This window comes from Nannospalax galili, unplaced genomic scaffold (genome assembly GCF_000622305.1).
Source record: "Nannospalax galili isolate Female #2095 unplaced genomic scaffold, S.galili_v1.0 scaffold305, whole genome shotgun sequence".
NCBI lineage: Eukaryota > Metazoa > Chordata > Mammalia > Rodentia > Spalacidae > Nannospalax > Nannospalax galili.
In genome coordinates this window covers 5,091,942-5,114,601 of record NW_008356258.1, presented here as the reverse complement: position 1 = coordinate 5,114,601, position 22,660 = coordinate 5,091,942, and the positions used below count along the sequence as shown (strand labels likewise).

Genomic DNA, 22,660 nt, shown 5'->3' with positions numbered 1-22,660 from the left:
CTTTCAACCCTTCATTTAGATGATTTTTGTGCCAGGCACAGTATTTTAAAGCTTACATAGTTTTTGTTGTAGGTTCATGTTTTTCTAAAGACAAGAGATTGCTCATTGATCTCTTTGTGCCACAACCAAGACTCAAGCATTAAAAACAGAGTTGTAGCTTACTGTGTTCATCTGGAAGAGAAATGTTTTAGAGGAAACTGGAAGGGGGTGTGGCCATGTCATGGTTGTTTTCCCTTGCGGGTTTATCTTCCTGTTCTGGTTTTAGTTTTCTGAGTTTGTTGTTGATTCAATGAACAAGATTCATTTTTGTAGAATGTTCAGGTAGTAGAGGAGAGATACCAAGTCAAGCCTTCAAACATATTTATTAACAGCTCTCCTCGTGTATTTTAATCCTATTTTAAAAGTTACATGTAGATTTTTTCCTTCTATTCATTGATTTTCCCCAAAGAACATTGAAGTTGCAGAAAAGTTTCACATTGTCGTATTGTTACCTAAGAGAAGTCCCTCTCTCTCTCTCTCTCTCTCTCTCTCTCTCTCTCTCTCTCCCCTTCTCCACCTGTGTGCCACAGTGTACATGTGGGAGATAATTCTGTCCTTCTACCATGTGGGTTCTGGGGATTGAATTCAGGTTGTTATGTTTGGCTGCAAGCGCCCTCACCAGCCAAGTCATCTTATTGACCCAAGGTGAAGTCCATATGTGATTCTCTTGCCACCACAACCAGAAGCCTCCATTTTTGAAGTATTTCTTAGAATAGCATAAAACAACAGTCAATTAGCTTTTGATTTTTGTCTGATTTATTTAATGATTTGCACTAAAGAAAAACTTAACTGTTAGCTCAAATTTTTTTAAGGTGACAAATAGATTAAAAGCATTCAGGTTCAGCATCTGTCACCATCTAAAACTGTCTTTTTCGTTACAGCTGCCTTTGATTAAGGTATTATGATTTACCTCTTTTTGTATGAAAGCAAGTTCATGACATAAAGACAAATCAATAAAGGTTCTAAAACACGTGGTGCCAAGGAGATGGCTTAGTTGGTAAAGTGATCGCAACACAAGCATGAAGACCTGAGTTCAGATCTCCAGCACCCGTCTAAAATCCAAGCATGATGACATGTGCCTGTAGCTTCATCTAGGGGTCTATGTGCAAGAGGGAGATCCTGGACCTTGCTGGCCATCAGTTCAGCGAGACACACTGTCTCAACAAATAAGGTGGTAAGCAATTAAGGACCTGAATTAGACCTCTGGTGCATGCATACACACTCACCTATGTACATACATGTACGCACACACAAGAACATATACACACACAAACGGACACACATACTCTCTCACACAAAGTGTGTAGGTCGTCTGTTTAAGGTGGAAAACGAAAGCGAGGCCATCTGTGTGACATGTTTATGTGACGCTTGTTATACAGCAGACACTATTCTGGGTGTTTGTGGTGCATCAGTGAAGAACACAGACAGCCTTCCCTCCTTCACCGTACTCAGAGCGATAGCCGCGTGTTCTCTAACCCTGCCTGGCCTGGCTTTAGGTGTGGTGTGCACAGAATTCAATCTTAACCCTGCAGAAGAATAGCTCAGAAGTGTTTCCAACTGCAAGCACACAGAGCCATGCTGTGCTGTTTATCGCCATCTTTTGCTCGTCTGAGTTGTGAGGATTTCCGTGTAGACTGTAAGTAATGCAGCATAGACTGTTTTTCTTATTATTTCAAGGGCAGACTCTTTCCTAATGTTAGCTTTATACTCAGATTTCTAACCAAGTGATAATTCTCATAATTCTTGATTGCCACTTTCCTATGCTTAACATTTGATGTTCTGCTGTGTAATTAATAAATTAATACCAAACCCCCTTTTATAAGGGATGTGAGCCTTCTCATGACAAATAAATGATTTTTCTTATATAAGCAAGACAGAATCTGAAATCAATCATGAGCACCTAATGAGTAAATGTTACTTTCAAAGGAAACAAAAGCATGGTAGAGAATTTTCTCATGTTTTCAGTACAAGATCATAGACTCAACAGAGATGGAAAGATCTGTACGAATCAGCTGCCTCATTTAGTGGAGGAGGAAATTAAAGCTAGAGGGATCTGGAGACTTGCCCAAAGGTAGAAAGAGACAATACATGAAAAAGACAGTTAAGATCATATCTCGACCATCTTTCCATACACTGCCTGCTGGAGCTTTGTAGGAGCTTTGTTGTATGAACAAGCAGATATCTTTCCATGTGCAAGTCAAGACACCAAACTATGCATCTTACTGACTCGTTCAGGGACACAGTGATAAACTCGACACTTGATTTTCTCATTGGATTTTTATTCCAATATTCTTTTTATTCTTGGGACTTTTTTCAATATAAAGAAGAAAACTAAGATAAATACAGGTCTCTTGATTCAACAAAATTGGAGAAAATGAGCCCTCACTGTGACTTCTAATGCAAGCCTGTCTGAAGCAACAAATTGTCCATTGATTTTTTTAAACTCACTTTTTTCAATTAAATAGTTCAGTGGAATATTACAATGTAGGTAACTTCTTGAAAAGTTCTTTGGTTTACAACATGAAGAAGAAGGCTGAATCCATTGTAGTTCTTTCTGCCACTAAAACTTAGTCACAAAGCAGTTGACAAGTAACTTTTCTTACTATCACAAAATGAATATAGAAGAGACTTTATAGGTATTAATAATAATTACTGAATTGATGTGGATATTTCACAGTTTTTGATATTCTTGTTTGGGGAAAGCTGTATTTATTTATAGATTCCATATTGGATGATGATCATGATTTTTGTTCTTATTTTCGTTAGTTATCAATATCCACAGGTTACAACTTAGGTGATGACTCACAGATCACTTTCTAACTAGAATTTCTACCGTAGTTAAGATTATTTCTTCTTTTCCAAAGGCTTTGATTCTGAAAGAAATATTGTTTAATTAGTACAAGTGCATGGTTATGTGTATTTTAAAATGGATGGGAGAAGTAACTGAAAGATGATCTTTGCATCCATGTCTTTTTACTATTATGTCATTCTAAAAGTTATTTCATCCCAGCACTTTCTTCTGTTTAAATAAAAAAGTGACAAGATAAAGAACATGACAAATAACTGTGCACATTATGATTGGCATGTGCTTTAGTCTCACTTCTAGTTGCTGTGATAAAATATACTGAGAAAAGAAAGTTAGGGGAGAAATTGTTTCTTTGGTTTATAGTTCCAGCCCATTTCTGAGGGGATGCCAAGGCAGGAACTCAGGCAGTCACATCACATTTGTAGTAAAGAGTGAAGAGAGAATATGTGTATCATTACTTGCTCACATTACTTGCTCCTGTCTTATGCTGGTCAGGATTTCCTGCCTAGGGAATGGTGCCACCCACAAAGGGCTGGGTCTTCTTACATCAGTTCACAATCAAGACAATCCCCCATGGACATGCCCATAGGGCAACCTGATCTAAATAATTACTCATTAAGACACTCTTCCCAGGTGATTATAGACTGTGTAAAGTTGACCATGAACACTAACCATCTAGTATGTAATAGTCGTTAAAATATGGTATAACCAATACTCTGTATATTTATCAATATCTGTTTTTCAAAGTTGAAAATTGGTCCTTGTACTAGTAGTTAATAATAACTTGCAAGTATCATAAAATGGAAGTTTTAAACTATTAAAATATTGTTATAAATTTCATGCTGAGAAATGAATACTCTCTAATTTGCCTGAACTCATCAGCTTTTGGGGTCAGCACATTTGAAAACTACCTTCATATTTCTGGTATGGTCTGTGGGCCACAGAGTCAGTCTTTTTCTTTTTCTTGATTTTCTTTTGAGGATGGGTGCTGGGGATCTGAACTCAGATCCTCATGCTTGTAAAGCAAGCACTTTACTGACTGAACCATCTCCCCAGCCCTTGTGCTGTTTCTTATAAAGAGCACATGGCTGAACTGAGTTAGAAGCTTTGTCTTAACTAGAACACTTTGCCTGTTTTCTACAGCCATTTCCCATTTCAATCTCTCATTGGTTTTCAGTCTCACTTATGCTAATCTTTTTTTTTTTTTTTTTTTTTGGTCTTTTTGAGACAGGGTCTCCCTGTAGCCCCAGCTGTCCTGGAACTCACTATGTAGACCAGGCTGGCCTTGAACTCACAGAGATCAGCCTGCCTCTGCCTCCCAAGTGCTGGGATTAAAGGCATGTGCTACCATGCCTGACTATGCTAATCTTTTCTTTTAAAATTGTGGCCTTGGATCTTTATCTGAGAGAATTCTTTGAACCCTGAGAAGTAAGATGGTTCTTCTGGGAAGTGTTTGTTTCTTTTAATCAAATGCCCCAGAGAAACATAAATGTGCTAGGGAAATAAAAGTTTATTCTCTCTCTCTCTCTCTCCACACACACACACACACACACACACACACAGAACCACAGACCTCAATGCATTCTCAGTTCATGCTTTAACACAAAAGTCCATTTTCAGTGCCAAATATATACCATTTAAAAAAATTCCTGACTTCGATGTTTTTTTCTATATTATCTGTATTACAATTTCAGACTACAGATCAATGCAAGAACTGTTTCATGTTTAGAAATTCTCAAACCATGTTTCAAGTGGGACAGTTTTCTTCTCAGCCCACTGGAGGTGAATGTGTTTATTTCTTGTTCGTCTTTAAACTGGAACAGTGAATCTGATTTTAGAACACAAATTCTGGAAAGACTCACTCTCTAGCCTCTCCCTGTCCATAAAAGGCTGTGGTCTGTCCTCGCAGCACCACGAGGTCATTAACAGGAAAGCTCCCTGGAGATCACTAGGATTTGACAAATACCTTGAAAGACAAAGCTCAGTTCAGGATGCTGCTTCATCTCTGGTTCCTGACGTCACTTAATATTTAGCCTTCTTTATTGCCAACTTATTGAAGTATTTCAGAGAATGTGTATTTTTGTATTACAAACCAATCACTTTTAAGAAGGAGTCAGAGGACCAAGTGCAGTTACAGGAGTTCCTTTCTGAAATCCTTTCAGTGGTTCCCAGTGATGTCTCTGGTTGTCTTACTTTGTGTGTGATAGTCGACTACACCAGTATCACCTTAGGGCACTCATGACCGAGGCCCATGGGGAATCTCTGCGTTAGCAGCCATTAGGACAATTTGCAAAAAAGGTAGGAGTGAAATCCTCCTCCAGAAGGCTAGGTGTCTGAGAGTCCAGGTCCTGCACCTTCTGTGGTTGGAGCTGGTAGTCCACCTCTCCTTTAATGTCACATTTAGCCAAGTGAGGATGAAGGAGGCTGTTGCTTATAATGTCCATTTTATTGGTTAGATTAGACTCCATATTTAGTCTTGTCAGTTGAAATATCTTGAGGACCTGGGATGGCTCTAGATAGGACTTGAAAACCTTGAATGTACATATGAAAAACAAAAAGTTAAGGTAACAGGTGACAGTACAGTAATAATCCTCTTATTTGAGGACTTAAAAGGTCCTTTATAATGAGTGTATAGGCATTAGGTTATTTTATATTGAGGCAAGTTGGAAAAACCTAGCTGTTACTGTGATTAAATACTATAATATGCAAATGCATAAAAGCAGCCCAGCAGCTATTGATTGCCAATGGTTCCTCAGCTAGGGGTGGTTCTTTGCTTCTTCCTCCCTCCGTACTGGATTTTTGTCTGGCTTGGGCTTGTGCAGGTCTCGTACATGCTGTTACAAGCCCTGTGGGCTTATGTGTGTAACAGCCTTGTTGTGTGTGTCTGGAAAACATGGTTTCCTTATATTCATTCACCACTTCTGGTTCTTAGAGTCTTTACCACCTTTTCCACAGTGATCCCTGAGCCTTGAGAGGAAAGGGTGTAATATAGGTGTCCCATTTAGGGCTGAGCATGCCCCAGTCTCTTATTCTCTGCACACTGAACAATTGTGAGTCTCTGTGTCCATCACTATCTGCTGTAGGAAGAAGGTCCTCTGGTGAGAGTTGAGAGAGGCACTAATCTGTAGGTATAACAATAAGTCACAGGAGTCTGTTTAATACTATGTCCATTTGGCAAGATAATAGTAGTAGGTTCTCTTCTACAGTCTGTGACCTATCTAGCCAAAGGTTGTTGGCCCCAGTAACAGTGTCAGGTATGGGCTCCATCTTATGAAGTGGGTCTTAAATCCAATCAGAAAGTGATTGGTTATACCATAATATTTGTGCCACTATTGTACCAGTGGGCTTCTCTTGCCAGGCCAGTCATTATTGTAGGTCCCAGATTTCACAGAGAGGTAAGGTTGAGGATTACCCTTAGCTTTTGTTAGCATGCATAGCACCTTCCAACATTATGAAAGCTAGCCAGTATAGATGAACTTTTGAGGTCAGTAACAGCTTAATTTTCCCATAATTGTTCCAGGACTCATGTATGTAGTGTCTTTAGCAATAGTGTCAGGTTCTGGAGAGCAACCAAGAGCAGTCACAATATCCAGTATTATTTGAGGGTCTACAGGACATCCCTGATTAACAAGTCTAAAACAAGGAATCTATTCCTCTCATTGGGCTTTTTTATATGTTATTCTATGATGTCTAGTAGGGGCAATGACTCCCCCTTATAGGATAACTCCATTTAAACTCTTTTTATATGTATATATGTGTATATATATGTATGTATGTATGTATCCTAAGAAACATCTACACTAGTATGTTTCTGCATGATGTTTTCAAAGGCTTTTAGTGTTAGTTATCCTTCCCCATGCTCCTTTGACTGGTAAAAGAAAGGAGCCAGGGGCTCCTCCCAAGCCCATGTTACCCCTGAGGAACAGATCCTCAAACAACCTTAAGAGTAAAAATAAATTGGTTTATCTGGGCCAATTGTAGGGCCTTAAACACTAAAAAGGAAAGTATAGCCAAAGATTAATGAGGTCAATATAATTTTTTAAGGGTCCATATGTATAGCTAAAGGCTACATAACAAGAAACAATGCCAGACAGTTATTGGCCAGGGTGGCCCAAAGACTCCCAGACAGTAACCCAGCATAAAACTGGGAAAATGAACAGCAGACCCCAATCTTATCTAAATGAATATTGACACCTGATTGCTGCTAGATAAGGAAGAGCTGATCTTCCTAAAACAAGGATTTCTAGAAAGGCTGACTCGATTCAGCAGATGGACAAGCACTGGGGAATGGCTAGAGGCGCTGACAACACAGTGGACAGTAACAGGGATGACAGAGGATATGGGCTCCAGTGGGGTGGGGGGGAGACTATGGGAGGGTGCCATTTGGGAAGTGGGTATATAGATGAATAAGATTGTGTGGGATGTTCTGTGTGACATACACACACAACAAAACAATAAATTAAAAAGAAAAGACTTATATTTGAGGAGGAATCATAAAAATTTACTTCATGTTAATTAGTAGAGGTGACAAACATTATCATTGAAATCTACCCGATGACTTTATATCCATACTCAGGTGCCAAGGCTCCAAGTGTAACTGACTGTGACTAGTAATAATCAGATACATAGATATTAAAGACACGTGTGCAAACATCTAAGCGTTAGTAGCATTAAAAATGTAGGAAACAGTATATTTTAAAATGAAATGGAGATCTTCTTTAAAGGTTAAAAACTCATTCAATTTTATGTCTTACAGGGTTTATACTGAGTTCAATATTGTATAACTGTATTAATTCAACTGTGAACCTAAAATTTACAGCCACTTTTGAAAGAGATATGTCCTTGCTCTGGAATGTGTTACTGAATATGCTAAAGCTGTAATGAAATGCTTCTTCTACTCATGTGGTTATTAAATAAAAAATAAATGAAAAAAAAGAAGTTAGTGAACACTTCAAGTGTCATATGCCATACTTCATCTTTATATGCAACATGCTGTCTGAGTTCCAGAGAACTCAATAGGCACATCCCATTATGATTGTGTATTTCCCACGAGGACAGGGATGCTCAGAGAACCATGGTGACCTGTCTCCTGTGAGATGGTTAGGTGGAGTAGTCATCTGCTCACCATATCATAGTGGAAAACTTCAGATGCTCAGAATACACGTTTTGTGATAGAGCCAAGACAGTCAAGAAAGACATTGAAGGAAGTAGCCATTTTTTTAATCGTTTCACCTGGATTTTATTAGGAAAGTTATGTATCTTCTGATATTTTATTTTTCTAAAATTCCAAAATAAATCAGACTTGTTTTATTATTCAAATAGCATCCCTCAGTTATCTTTTTGTTTGTTTTCTGGGAGATAATTATAGTAGCACATTGAAATATATATCATGTGAATAAACGTTTGGTTAAAATTGCCACAAAAACAAAACAAAATACACGAGTTCCTTTATAAAGCCTGTAATTTCCCTTTGCCACTGAACCCTAAATAGACATGAAAGAATTGCAATAAAAAACAGTGTATATTCATTGTCAGAATCTTCCAGCGAAGGGGGCAAATTATATACTTTTTAAGATACAAGGCTATAGAACTCTAGACTACAAATAATAAAGAATGTCTCTGTGGAAAATCTGCAGGGGGCTATTGTTTTTCACCAGATGCAGCAGACCAAACCCATATGGAGACCCTCATAACGACTTCTGGTTCACTAAGTAGAATCTATGTTTTTATCCTATCTTGAAAGAAGCCAAGAGGAAGATGATAGCCCAATTCATAAGTGAGTCGATTTTAGCTGGCATGATAAGGAACTTCCTTCTACTTAAACTCTCACAAGAAAAGTAGCTTTGAAATGACCTGTCCTCTGCTTGGCTCATTCAAAATACTCATTCTATCTTGTACAATGAGGCATGGCCTGATTCTAGAATGACAAAAGTCAGTCAAGGTCTTTAAATTTGTTCTAAGCTCTCGGTTTGACAATATTGAGTGTCCATATGCCACCAACTTTTCTCCATAATCTATACCTATATTGACCATTTTAACCATTTTGCCAGAATATGTTGTGTGAACTCTTCCATGCACATTTCATAAATCAGAAAGTAATCCACAAACAAGAAGGAGCCTATCCATGACCACTCAATGTGTGGCAATCAAGGCTCTGCAGCTTCAAAGACCCTACTCTGCTTAGGTGCTTACTGCCTGGGTTGGCTTCCTAGAGCTATTGTAAAAAAGTACCACAAAGTTCTGCACACCCAAAGTCTGAAATCAAGGTGTCTACAGTCTTGGTACTAGAGACTGAGAGCAAAGTTACCCCCAACCCCCTTGCGGCTTCTAGTGGCCACTAGCCGTCCTTGTCCCTCCTTCCTGGCAGCACACCGCTAACCTTGCCTTTATCATCACGTGGCTGTGTTTTCAATGCTTCTTTTTCTTCTCCATTGCTTCTCAGAAGCATTCCGTCACTGAATTTAGGGCCCACCATAAACCTGGGATGGTTTCATGATGACATCTTTGAGACTGTTCCAAAAAAATTCCAGTCAAATTCTGAGGTTGCAAGTGGACATGCATTTTTGGAGGAGAGTTTCAACCTACGCTATTGCCTTTGCAAAGTGATTCAGCCTTCAGATAATATAATACGGGACTCTTAGCTCTGTTATTGTTAAAATCATGACTTTTATGTGGGACTCCCTTAGGTGACAAGGCCAACCACACAGGTCTCAGTCTTTCAGGATTTTTGTTGGGCATTTCCTTTAGGCTGAATTTTTTTGTCAGATGTTAGGACTTTGGGTGGTGGTGGGTTGGAGGCACTATCACAGTGCAGGTCCTTCTCTTGAATTTTCAGAATATTTCATACGATCAAGAGAGGGAAAACATAGCTAAAGCTTTGACCTTGCAGCCTTGTCCCCTGGCCTCCCAAATGGGAGCTGTCAGTCTACCTCTGTGTCATCACCTATGTCAGTATCTTCATTTATAAAGTTAGAAAGGGTTATTTAAATAAGTTTAAAATATAAACATTAAAGGACACATTGCAAACCCATAAAGCATGTAAATTATAGGGCCACCCACAAGAATAAGACAAGAGGAAAATATAGATCTTTTTAAGACTTGTTTACATAAAACTGCCACCTTTTTAGAGGAAGTGGGATATGTTAGTATAAGAAGGATTATTGCAGCCTTCTCAACAATGCTCCTTTGTGTTGTGGTAGGCAGTCTGTGAGGACAGACGGGTCCCTGGTCAGCTCTTTCAGTCAATTTCGTATGTACTCTTTTCACAGGATTTTATAGAATATTGATACTATTCCAGTTGCTCCACCTTTCCCTTTCCTGAGAGAGGAAGTCACTCATTACCCATGAACACATCTTCTGTGCTGCATGGAATTGCTCTCTTAGCCTTTTAGGCCTTAGGAGGGAGGGAAGGAAGTTAGCGTTGTATAATAGAATCAATGTATGTCAGGCATGATGCTATCTGTTAGCATATACTGTTTAATTGATTCTCCTAACAAATCTGTACAGAAAATGATATTGGCCTGATTCTACAGTTTGTTTATAGCTGGTAAATAGACTCAGAAGGTTTACAAAATTGCTCAAGGCCAACTGCAAATTGACAGAAACAGGATTTGAAGGCAGCTATATCCGATTCTAAGAGTCTGTCTCCATGGTCTTTTATTATTCCATAAACTCCAAAGAATGGATTTCTTGCCTTGCATCTACACATCACCTCCTGCCAGGTTTATGTGAGAGCCTGGCTCTGCTAAGATTTAATCAAAATGACTCACAAATAAACCTAACACTAAGAACATAAAATTAGCATATAGAATCAGAAAGCTAGCATTCATAGCATTTTGAGGAAGGAAAAAAAATTACAAACTTCGTCCACTTGTTTGTGGAGTGTTGAATACAAGAGAAAGACCAATATTTAGAAATTTTTTGAGACAGGGTCTTCCTGTAATCCCAGCTGGCCTGGAACTCATTGCATAGACCAAACTGACCTTGATCTCACATCTTCCAGCCTCTGCCTCCCAAGTGATGAGATTAAAGGCATGCACCACCACACCTGGCTCAAATATCATTATTGAATTTATTTTATTAATTATTGGGTAAATTAATGATAATAAACGTAGACGTGATAATTAAACTATAACATGTTCAGTTTGTAGTAGGCATAGGTGCCCAGGAATCATAGAAGGATGGTATCTAGTCCTACATGAAGGTAAGCGAAAGTCAGTTACATCAGTAAGACTTGAATTGTACTTCAAATATGACTAGAAACTGTTAAGTCAAAGGAGACAAGAAGTTATTCTGGGAAAGGGATTCAAATATATGAATTGAAATGAGTAGGTTTTATTTTGGACATCGTAAGTGTTTTACTTTGCCAACTGAAAAAGGTACAGAGTTGTAAATGGGGCTACGGAGACGGAAGATGATGTTTTGGAATGCTAAAATTTGAGCATCCAGAGACACTGATATCCTTAGGTGTGGATACCAGGAACACTATTCGATTACAGGTATGAAGATATTCCGGAAGAGTCTATCTGGAGGTAGGAAGCTAGGTTGTATCTACTTGAGGCAGGCATTTTATTTACTTTTTCAGCGTCATAATCTTCAAAATGTAGAAAATAAATCTTTAAAAAGTTCCCTGTAATTGGAATTGAATTAAGTCCATAAGAACATATACCCAAGGGAGCAGGGATGGCTGAATGTGGGATGGACTTGCCATTTCCCTCTGTGGATACTTTTAAGGGTTTTGTTGTTGCTTTTTTAGAAAAGTATCACTATGTGATATAGACTGGTTTTGAATTCTTGGGCCCAAGCAATTGAGTTTTATTTTTTAAATCAAGCACAGAAATGAATAAATAAGCAATCTATATTCTATTATTTTTAAAATTGTACCAAGATTGGAAATATCTGACAGAATTTTTTTCGAAGAGTATTGAGTTCTTTGGAGGACTATCAAATAAGGATGACGAAGTCTGATGGGACTACTTTAAGCCAGTACAGTCACACTTGGTGTTATTAATAGTATTTGAAGTGTTCCAGTAAAGAGCGTTTGTTTACACTTTGCTGTGTGATGTCAGGTCGATCTGGAAGCATGTGATCACTTTGGGTGCCAAAATTAGTATGAACATCTTGGAATGTGTGCAGAAGAAATGAACCTGAAAGATTCATTACATAAAATCATATTAGATAAGGAATTTTTAAAGAAAACATCAATTCATATGCATCTCAAATTGTGATATTGCATAGCTTGAACTCATACAATTTTAAATGTCATCTATACTTTAGTGAACCTAAAGGAAAAGAAAATAGGGATGTCATAGCATGCATTGCATAACTTTCTAATAGAAATGGGAGCAAGAACAGCTTATCCTCCTGCCTCCACCTCCTGTGTTGAGATTACAAGTGTGTGCCATCACACTGGTTTACACAGTGCTGGGAGTCAAATTCAGAGCTTTGTACATTCTAGACAAACATTCTACCAACTGAAATACATCCCCATCCCAAAAGGTCAGGTTTTGACTTGAAAGAAAAGATGGAACAGATTTCACTTTTCATACCTAAAAGAGACATTGCTGGTGTTTTGGTAGTGTCTCATAAATTAGCAAAAACTGTAGCATTTTAAAATTACTAATATAGGCAGTTACATCATGACCCTGCTTCAAGGTCCAACCATATTAATATGTATTTAAATTCAATCAGTAAGTGCATGTACTTTCTTTCTCATGAAATAAAACTCACATTTTCATGTAAGGTGGTTACATTGTATCGATTTTTCTTGAACCAGTTTTACTGAAGGATAGTATTAAATAATTCGTGTTCTCAGTGTATTAAATCTCCTTCCAACTTGACCATCAATACCTTCTTTCCCATGTGCTACATTCATAAGCCTAACCTGTCACTCGTGTTCCCCTGGGATTAACAGTTATTGAAGTCTTACACACAGATTCTATGTCATAGCTTCTCACTAACAAAGAGTGGAACTAGTTGACTGAGAGATCAGTGTCCAGCCCAGGACACATGATGAGTACCTCAGAAGACACATTTTTATTTCCTCCTGCAGACTTAGGATTTTGGTACCAGAGCAGGTTGTAACCACCCTAACCATGTATTAACCCAACATTAGAACATAGAGACATGCACCCTATTTATTATTCCATCAAATGGAGTTGTTGATATGATATTAAGGCTTAAAAAGGACAACATGACTTAAATTTTTCTGATGAGTTAAGTTGCTTCCAAAATGTCTAATGTTTAAGTTCTAGGAAAACATTGATTGACAGAATTTGGACATCATTTTACAAGTATGTTCAAGTTTCTGTTTGTGAAATAGGTGTGCCAATTGAAATTCTTCAAGAAATGGACTGTGAAGAGGTTTATTACAAGGAATTGGCTTGTGTGGTTATGGGGCCTTGCAGGTTCCAAGATTTGCAGATTGAGTCAGAAAGATGAACCTAGGAGTGTGTTGTCTCAGACTGAAAACCAGAAGACTGGAGTCCCAGAAAGAGCGAGTTTTTAGTTAAGGTCCTAAGGCAGCAAAACAAAATCAGTGTCCCAGTTTAAAGACCATCAGATAGGAGGGATTCTCTCTTATTTATGAGAGGTCTGTTAGACTTCAGCCTCAGGACCCCAAAGAGACCAGCGATTGCCGACACTTCCAAAACTGCAAAAGCAAGGTTTATTGAACAAGTACAAACCGCGGTAGGGACCTTAACACAGAGACTGGCGCCCCAGCTCTATGAGAAGGCCCAATCCATCGTTTGGGCTGGCCTTTTATAGGGGGCCCACCACAGCCTTACATCATGGTGGGGTGAATGTACTGGGCCATAGGTGATTGGTTGTTTGTTTTTCTGGCTATTTTGACCATTTGTGGTTGGGAGGCAGTTTTGACATCTGTGGCAGTTGGTCTCTGGGTATTCCGGGAACTACTAGCTGTTACTGGAAAGATTCAACTGGGATGTAGGTTGGTTTTAAAATGGAGTTGCCACAGCTCTTCAAGGTCAACTCTTTTGGTTTATCCGAAAGACAATTGAATGAAGCTTGCCTACATTCAGGGAGCAAGCTACCGTATTCTGTCTTTGGTTTTAAATGTTAATCTCATTCAAAAGCACCTTTAGATACATACTCAGATTAATAATGTTTGATCAAATGGGCAAACTGAAGACCCAGTCAAGTGGACACATAAAATAAACATCACACAGCAGACTTAACAGACTGGGTTCTGCGATCAGTATTTATTGCATATTATCTACTTATTAATTCTTTTTTTCCTCTACTCAGGAATTATTTACTTAACATCAACACTCAGCCATTTGGAAGCTACCACACTCTTTCTGATGGTTGGTGCTCGAGATGGTGGTGGGCTCACAGCTGACACTAATGCTGATGTAACCATACACATTCTGCAGACCACATTGGCTCCTGCGGAATTTGAAAGGCCCAAGTACTCTTTCTCGGTATACGAAGATGCACCCATCGGCAGCTTTGTTGGAACAGTGAAAGCAGGAGAGTCCTCAAGTAAGGATTTAATTCTTATGCTGCAGCAGCATCATTATCAGAAAACCTCCCATTTTATTGGACCACGGCATCTTTAAAATATTTTATTTTTTATTTTTATTTTATGTGTATGAGGGTATTGCCTGTAAGTGCAGTGTAAGTGCACCTTTGTTGTACAATGCCCATGGGAGTCAGAGAAGGCATCAGATCTCCTAGAACTGGAATTACAGATGGTTGTTAGCTGCCTTGTGAGTGCTAGGAGATGAATCCAGGACCTCTGCAAGAGCAGCCAGTGCTCTTAACTGTTGAGCAATCTCTCCGGCCATGGAATCTTAAAATGAATATTTCATTCTTTCGAACAAAATGAATGGGAACAGCACAACCCAGGGCTTGCTCACTGTACTTTCAACATGGCTGCCTCCCATATTACAATTTTTGATAAGGAAAGAATAGGTATTTTTGAAGAATGCTTAATATAGTACAGAATCATAATATAGAAACTGTATATCTCCTGTAATCCACTCACTGAACCATACAAACCTGAACATTTTTATAAAAAGACACCTTAGTATACCTGCGACACAGCTACCACTCCACTACTTGCTTCCTAGAGCTTTCCAGCTATGCTGTGCATCATCCTGTTTCACCTCATAATGAGAATGTAATACACTACAGAGTTGACAACACTATGGCATGAGTTACATGGTGTTTTAACTTAGATGGGCTTATTTAAGCATTTCCTTTTTGGTATCCATTTGAGTGAATTAAAAATGCTCTGCTAGTGCAAACAGTACTTGAGCCAATATCCTTCCTTGCATGACACCCTTTCCCTTTGACCTCTTCAGGACAAAGTCCCACAAGGGAATTCCCTCTCAAACGGTTGACCTTCCTCCCAGGTCCCTCCTGTCCTTTCTTCTCTCCTTCCTCCTACCTCTGTGGAGGGTATTTGCCATTCATAGGTAAATATCATAGAAAAATATCAACATAAACTTGATTTAACTTCCTCAAAAAGATGTCCAAATTATTTTCCAATCCGCTTTCTTTTTTATCTAACACGGGAAAGATGAAGTGGGGAATATTTGCTCATTGTGCACTGGCCATTCCTTTGGGTCACTAAGGTCTCAAACCATGTGTTTCCCCAGCAGCTGTGGATAGGAAGGAGAAGTCAGAACTTGCAATATTCTTTATAAATGGAACATATGCTGTTTTCAGTGTCCTGGTTTCCAGCAAACTCATTCCTTTAGCATACACTGGTTGTGTTTTCTTTCAGATTCCTCAGAGCCAATCTCTTACCGAATTTCCTCTGGGGATCTGGACAGAAAGTTCTCCATTCATCAATGGCTTGGCACTATTCACACCCAGAAGCCTCTGGACCATGAAGCTCAGCCCACAGTTGTCCTCACCATCCAGGCCCAGCTCGGCAGCTCCTCAGCCTGCAGCAGCACAGAAGTAAACATAACTGTGATCGATGTCAATGACAACCAACCCAAGTTTCCCACAGCCTCAGATGAGATCAAGATCTCCCAGACCACACCTCCTGGTACAGCCTTGTACCTTGCACGAGCAGAGGACAGAGACAGTGGGCTGAATGGACTAGTCCGGTATGCCATTGCAAGCCCAAAGCCAAGTGTGTTTAGCGTTGACCCAGGATTTGGGGTGTTGTATCTCAGCGGGAACCTGGATGGTCAGGTCCCAGGGAAGCTCACACTGACCCTGGTGGCTGAGGACCATGGTGCTCCTCCTCAGGCATCCCAGTTAGTGCTCACCATAATAATAGACAAGCAAGAGCAAAGCCCTGTCTTAGCTTTTGAAAATTTGGTCTATCAAGTAGAAGTTAGTGAATCTCTCCCACTGACAACACAAATACTTCAAGTACAGGCCTACCCACTGCATCTGTGGGGCCCAACCTCACAGATGGTATACACTCTGGATGCCAGCGTGGACTCTGCAGCGTTTGGAATACACTCTCACACAGGGTGGATTTATCTGCGGCGACAGCTCGACTATGAATCTACACAAACATACAGGTTTAGAGTGTTTGCCAGGATCCCAGAGGGCAGATTGTTGCCGAATGTGAGCACTTCGGTAATCGTCCATGTCTTAGATGAGAATGATAATTCCCCTGTCTTCTTGCATGATGTGATGGTTTTGAAAGTGGAGGAGAGCCCTACTCCCCTAGGGGTAATTGGCAAAATTACAGCCATTGACACAGACTCTGGGAAGAATGGACAGCTGTCATATTTCCTTCTGTCTGATGGAAAATTCTTCAGGATGAATCCTAACACAGGTAGCTTTCTTGTGACTCACTCATCCATACCTTTAAAAATCAGATTGAAAAAGTGTAAATCTTTAAATTCAACTTTAGCACAAACAAAATTAGGCTTAGGAAACACAGTGTTGGATTACAGTGTTGTGAGTTTTAAAATGTAGTTAAAATTGAAAAGAATTTCACCTGTACTGATTCAGACTTCTCTTGCCTCCCCATCACACGTTGCCAATGCAGTCCTGAGCCACACAGCCTTTTACTCAGCAATGAACTGCATGTATGACAGTCCCTAAAATTATTTCAGTCCCTGAAAAATTCCCATGGGCTCTAGAGATTTCACTGTCTTCTTTTTATGTTTGGATAGTTTGGATACATGGATACTCCCAGTGTGCTACAGTGGCCCTCTGTGTTGAGAACAGTGATTGGCTTCCCAGGTGTGTAGCCTGGGAGCAATGGTTATAAGGCATAGGTGAAGCAGCAGGTTGCACCAGCTTGGTTTGTGTAAGTATATTCCATGATATTTGCACAGTGATGACACTGGTTGGTGATGTGCTTTTGGAATGTACCCCTATCATTAATCAATTTATAATTGTCATTCTTACACTGTATCAGAGACATGGTGAGAATTGGATTGAATCAATCCCACATAGAGGATTGGGGCAGCCTAACAAGAGGTCTTCAGTCTTGTCTTGGATTCTCACTGTCCTTTTCCTAATCAGCTTTCTAGTTCTATTCCCGAAACCTTCCTTTGGACACTCCCTACTTTTCTATAAATCTAGCAGTCAAGTATGGAGGGTCCTAAAGTGTTTCCCTGATGAAGAAAAAGAGAAAGAGGGAAAAGGAGGGAGAGAGGGAGAGAGAGGGGGGAGAGAGAAGAAGAGGGAGAGAGAGGGAGAGAGAAAAAGAGGAAGAGGGAGAGAGGGAGAGGGAGAGAGAAAGAGAGGGAGAGAGAGGGAGAGAGAAAAAGAGGAAGAGGGAGAGGGAGGGAGAAAGAGAGAGAGAGGAAGAGGGAGAGAGAGGGAGAGAGAAAGAGAGGGAGAGAGAAAGAGAGGGAGACAGAAAGAGAGAGGTAGAGAGAGGGAGAGGGAGGGAGAGGGAGAGAGAAAGAGAGACGGAGAGGGAGAGGGAGGGAGATTTGTCTTATCATCTTCCATTCTTTTACATTTCTAGAATTAACAAAAAAAAGCTAAGAAATGCTTTATAAAACAACTGTCATCAAGGTAAAACTAGAAAGTAATCTATTAGTTAAGATTTCAAAATCCCTCTGAGGATATGCCCCATGCTCATTTTGGTAAGAAACAAGGAGAAAGAGGATTAAGTGTGATGTTATTAACCTTTGACACCTTCATTTGAAATTTCAATATAATATGTAACCATATTTGAAATTTTATATTTTATAAATTCAGAAGGACTTCATTTCTTACAACAAAATTTGCTCAAATTGCACACATACACATAAGCGTGGAAATATTCCTACAGCTGAAGCTAGGTCACAGAGCCAGTCAGAGATGAGAGGACAACTGGACAATGGTCATAAGCTGGGTAAAGGCTTCCCTTTCTCCAACAAGTGAAGCTTTCTTCAGGGCAAGGGGCTCACAAAGAAAGATGCAGGCTGGGTGCCAGCTCTCGGTGGCTCCCTTCTGCAGGGCACAGGCTGCAGAAGTAGACCAGACTTCCCTGTCTGCTCCTTCTCCAACGTGGCTGCTCATTTCCCAGGTTTTCTATCTCACCTAGGAATTATTTTAGTGCATAAGCCACAGCTTGTTCCTTTTCTGACCGTACATTCAACAACCAGATATACATGACCAAGGATGTACTCATTTTGTCCTTGGTTATCAGCAAGTGGCTTGACCTCTGAGCTCAGTGTCCTTACAAAAGACGTAACTCCCCACATGCTCCAGAGGACAAAGAACTAAAGTATACGAAGGAGCCTGCGGGACTGTACTGATAAGCTGCTCCCATTCACCAGGGTCACTGTGGCAAGGCAATGTGGCAAGGAGGGCGTCCTTCAGAGTGTGGCTGACCACTGTCTTCCCATCCTTGTGCTGAGCCTTTGAGTGAGGGAAGCTTAGCTCCCATGGTGCCGCCCTGCCTTAGCATCACCCTGGTGGGCCTAGTTGCCCAGTCCTATCACAGCTGCTACATGTCAGTCAGACTTGGTACAGGAAACAAAACTCCGATATTCACGTTTTCAGGGTTACAGATAGGAATTTAAAAAATGCTGTTGTGTGTATGACCTTTATTAAAAATCAAAGTTTTAATAAATACCATTTAAATACTGTTTATACAGACAATAGTTATAATAAATAGCACATTTAAGCTCACTGGTTAAGCAACTTGCCCAAATGTGAATTTTCTTCTTATTTTTAGCTTTCATTTTTATGTAATGCCACTTTATTTGGATTAAGAGAAAACAAATCACTCTAATAAGAATGATGGTAGCTATGTTGTGTTTACTTTCTCACAACTAGATTTCTTCCAGAATGCTGAGGAAGCCAGCGCTGGGCTGAACTTGAGAGACAAGATGGGCTGTTGGAGAGTGTGACCTCTGAATGCCCTAGGCAAAGGGGACATCGGTCATGAGTTAATCTGAGTTGTCATGGCTGAAACATGAGAGAGTTTACCAAAGACAGCAAATTTCTAGGAAAAAAATATAAATATAAAATAAGGCTTGAAAAGTGTTAAGAATTATTTGGGAGGTCACTATCTATTGCTATGCATGTATTTTATGAGCAAAAATGGAATATTGCCTGGTAATTCATTTCCTAAGGAATGTGTTTTTTGGAAAGATCTTGTAAAGTTGACAACAATGGCCAATAGAATACTGTAAAACAGTTTAAAAATACTGTAACCTGGAGGCACCTGCACTCACATGTGCACATACACAATTAAGTTTTAAAAATTAAAATAATGCAAAATATGATATTGTGTTTGTTTCCAAGAGTAGCCCTAGAAGATTAGCTGTGAGAGGCTGGCAGAGATCTGGGACTCAGCCCAGAGCTCAGGATATCGTAATACATACATGTTTTATACATGTAGTGCATATTTATATTTTATATACATGTTTTATATAGTAGTGAAGGAGGAATAAGCAATAATTTTAAACCTTCCAAATCATTTCCTCTTATGTATTAATTTTTATTTCCACAATTGACTGATGGGTAAGTTGACATATAAAGAATGATAAATTTAAAGTGGTATTTTTCTGGAACAACTTTAGTAATTGTTTTGTTTTGTTTTGTTTTGTTTTGAGACAGATCTTACAGAGCCCAGATTGGAATGGAGCTCATGATCCACCTGCCTCTGCTTCCCAAGTGCTGGGGTTATAGACACACAGCAGTACACTTGGCAGCAAATTCTTTCAGCAGAACCATAGAGCTTTATTACTTTAAAAAAATTTTATTATTTTTATTTTACATGTATGTGTGTATTGTCTGCGTGTAAGTAAGTGCACCTGCGTCATGAAATGCCCGTGGAGGACAGAAGAGGCTGTTGGATCCCCTGGAACTGGAGTTACGGACAGTTGTTAGCTGCCATGTGGGTGCTGGGATTCAAACCTGGGTCTTCTGCAAGAATAGTCAGTATTCTTATCTGCTGAGCCGTCTCTCCAGCCCTGAGCTGAATTACTTTGTATGGGGTACCAAGTGTTACACTTTTGTTCAAAGATTTGTATTTGGTTTTCCTTTCTGTGAATTATTTCAAATGTGCTTCATGATGCCAAAATTCTAGGATACAGTGTCAGTGTCTTATTTTACCCTGTGTTCCCAGGTGAACTGATTAGTTGGTTGGCATTGGATCGTGAGCATCAGGGGCATCATCAGTTGACTGTCCTAGTGACGGATCATGGCTCTCCACCACGAAATGCGACCACGGTAGTTTACATCACAGTTACTGACATCAATGACAACAGGCCATTTTTCCCACAATGTCTCCCTGGAAAGGAATTTCATATCAAGGTTTGTGAAGTAGCATTGCAGTGATACTGGAATGTTCTTTTTCAGTCATTTGTTTTGAGCTCCATCTCGTGGTAAAAGATGTGAATTGTCAAATCAATCTTGGTTGCAGACCTAGATACAATGTATGTGCTAAAGAAAAATGAAGACATTGGATGTGTGCACTCTTTGGAAATGCACCTCAAGTTTGATTAAAAGCACTATAGTTCTGTCCTTTACATATGGATATAATGGTGTCCCAGGACTGGTAATCTACGCATGGACTGGGCTTCTATGAATTTGCATGCTTTTCTGAGCAAAGCTCCTTATGTACAGCCCATACAGGTCACTAAGATGTCTAGATGAAAGCTCGATCAGTGTGTGACTCTGACATGGGTAGGTGTCCATCTGGAGATTCTAAAAGGTGGTCCAGTGAGCATGTGCACAAACTTGTTATCATATTTATATTACCTCATCTTTTTATTTGTACATTTTTGTGAATTTATTATTTAATGTTGAAGTAGCATGTCAGCTTGCACACTTAATACATTAATATATCTTGAAGGCACCCAGGCTTTTTAAAGTGTATGGATTATATGAATAAAAAGTTTGGCAACTACTGATTAAAACATCTGAATTGGACATGTATACTCTGCCCAAATATGTATAATCAACATCTCAAAAGGGTAGTGAGGAAAACAGGAACTTTAAATAAATTGATTTTCTACAGCCAGGGTTAAAAGAAAATTCCTCCAAAGGAAAACATTATCATAGTGATTTTTATTATATCTGTAAGACGCCCTGTTCTGTTTTGGACATTTGAGCTCCATGCATAAATGTCATGATTATTACAGGAAAGTTCCCATTAGTAATAATATGTATTCTCCATGTGAAGTATATTTCCTGAAATAAAGGTACATATTTACATTAGGCATATTTTGTTAAGCAACACAAAAAATACCCCGAGAAGCTGTTGAGTAAGAAAATGCTAGGAAATCATCCAAAATATAAAATTATTTAATTTGACTTAATTTTGATTTACTTATTTGCATAGTTACTTTAAATGCACTGGATAATTTCTTCAAATTGAGTAAAATTTTAGATGTATAAGGGGGATTCTTTTCCTGGACTTCTGCCCACTGAACTTTTAGATGGTAGTCATTTGAATGCTATACAGATTTTAAAATCATTAAAAAGTGCCTGGTGTGCTGTGTTCTTTCATCTAAAGGTCAATTGATATATCTTTTCAAAATGTCACTGACTCATCTGTAAGCCATTTGTTTCCATGACAGGTTTTGGAAGGTCAACCAGTAAATACATTGGTTACAACTGTATTTGCAAAGGATCTCGATGAAGGACATAGTGCAGAAGTCACATACTCAGTCTCTTCAGGTAAAAGTCCCTATTTATGCAAGATTGAAAGCTTTTAGTCTTCCCTCTGTCATTCATTCTTTGTCTGTTGCCTTTGGAGAAAATATCTTCCATTTGATTGCTCAACACTCCCAGATAACTTTCAATATAATATCAAATTAAAAACAAAATACATTTGCTATCGTCAAGAATCACCTTCATAGTTAAAGAAAAGAATATTGAAAATGTTGTGAAAACTCTTAAGTGCTTTTGTGTATCCTATATAGCAACCATCTTCAATGTGTGACTTGTAATAATCTAAAGTACAAATCAGCTTTTACGGAAAGGAAAGCGATAGGTAGTAGATAAGTGGTATTTGGTCATGTGTGATGAGTGTCAAGCATCTTGAATATCCTTGAAGACTATTTGTAAGATCCAAATAAATCACATCTACTTGTATCATACCACAAACCACACCAAACGTGTATTCCATTCCTATGAGGACTTTATTGAAATTGACTTATTTTCACATTTTCTCTCAAAGTGTACAGTCTTCTGGTGTGTTAGTGTAATTAGCTTTACTTGACATTGTGCTTGGGACTTTTTAAAAACAGCGTTTGGTGTTTTATCTTGCTTGACCCGAGCATGAACAATCAAAAGACAACTCTACCCTGCAGAAGATTTGATTCTCTTCATGGAAAACCCAAGAGCAACAACAGCAAACAACAGGAATAAATAAGTTGTCAAATTCTCTGGGAGCAATATCAACACACTAAACTTACT

The 22,660-nt window shown here is 39.1% G+C and overlaps 1 protein-coding gene across 2 annotated transcripts in view; it reads left to right on the top strand.

Annotated features, from left to right (window-relative positions):
• Dchs2 (dachsous cadherin-related 2) overlaps positions 1-22,660 on the top strand; it is a 288,597-nt gene that overhangs the window by 166,013 nt on the left and 99,924 nt on the right. For both annotated transcript variants that reach the window (XM_029556772.1, XM_017803498.2), the window contains exons 4-7: positions 14,114-14,350; positions 15,600-16,616; positions 20,364-20,551; positions 21,820-21,919. In XM_029556772.1, coding sequence (XP_029412632.1) covers positions 14,114-14,350; positions 15,600-16,616; positions 20,364-20,551; positions 21,820-21,919 — 1,542 coding nt within the window. The remainder of the gene's footprint in view (positions 1-14,113; positions 14,351-15,599; positions 16,617-20,363; positions 20,552-21,819; positions 21,920-22,660) is intronic.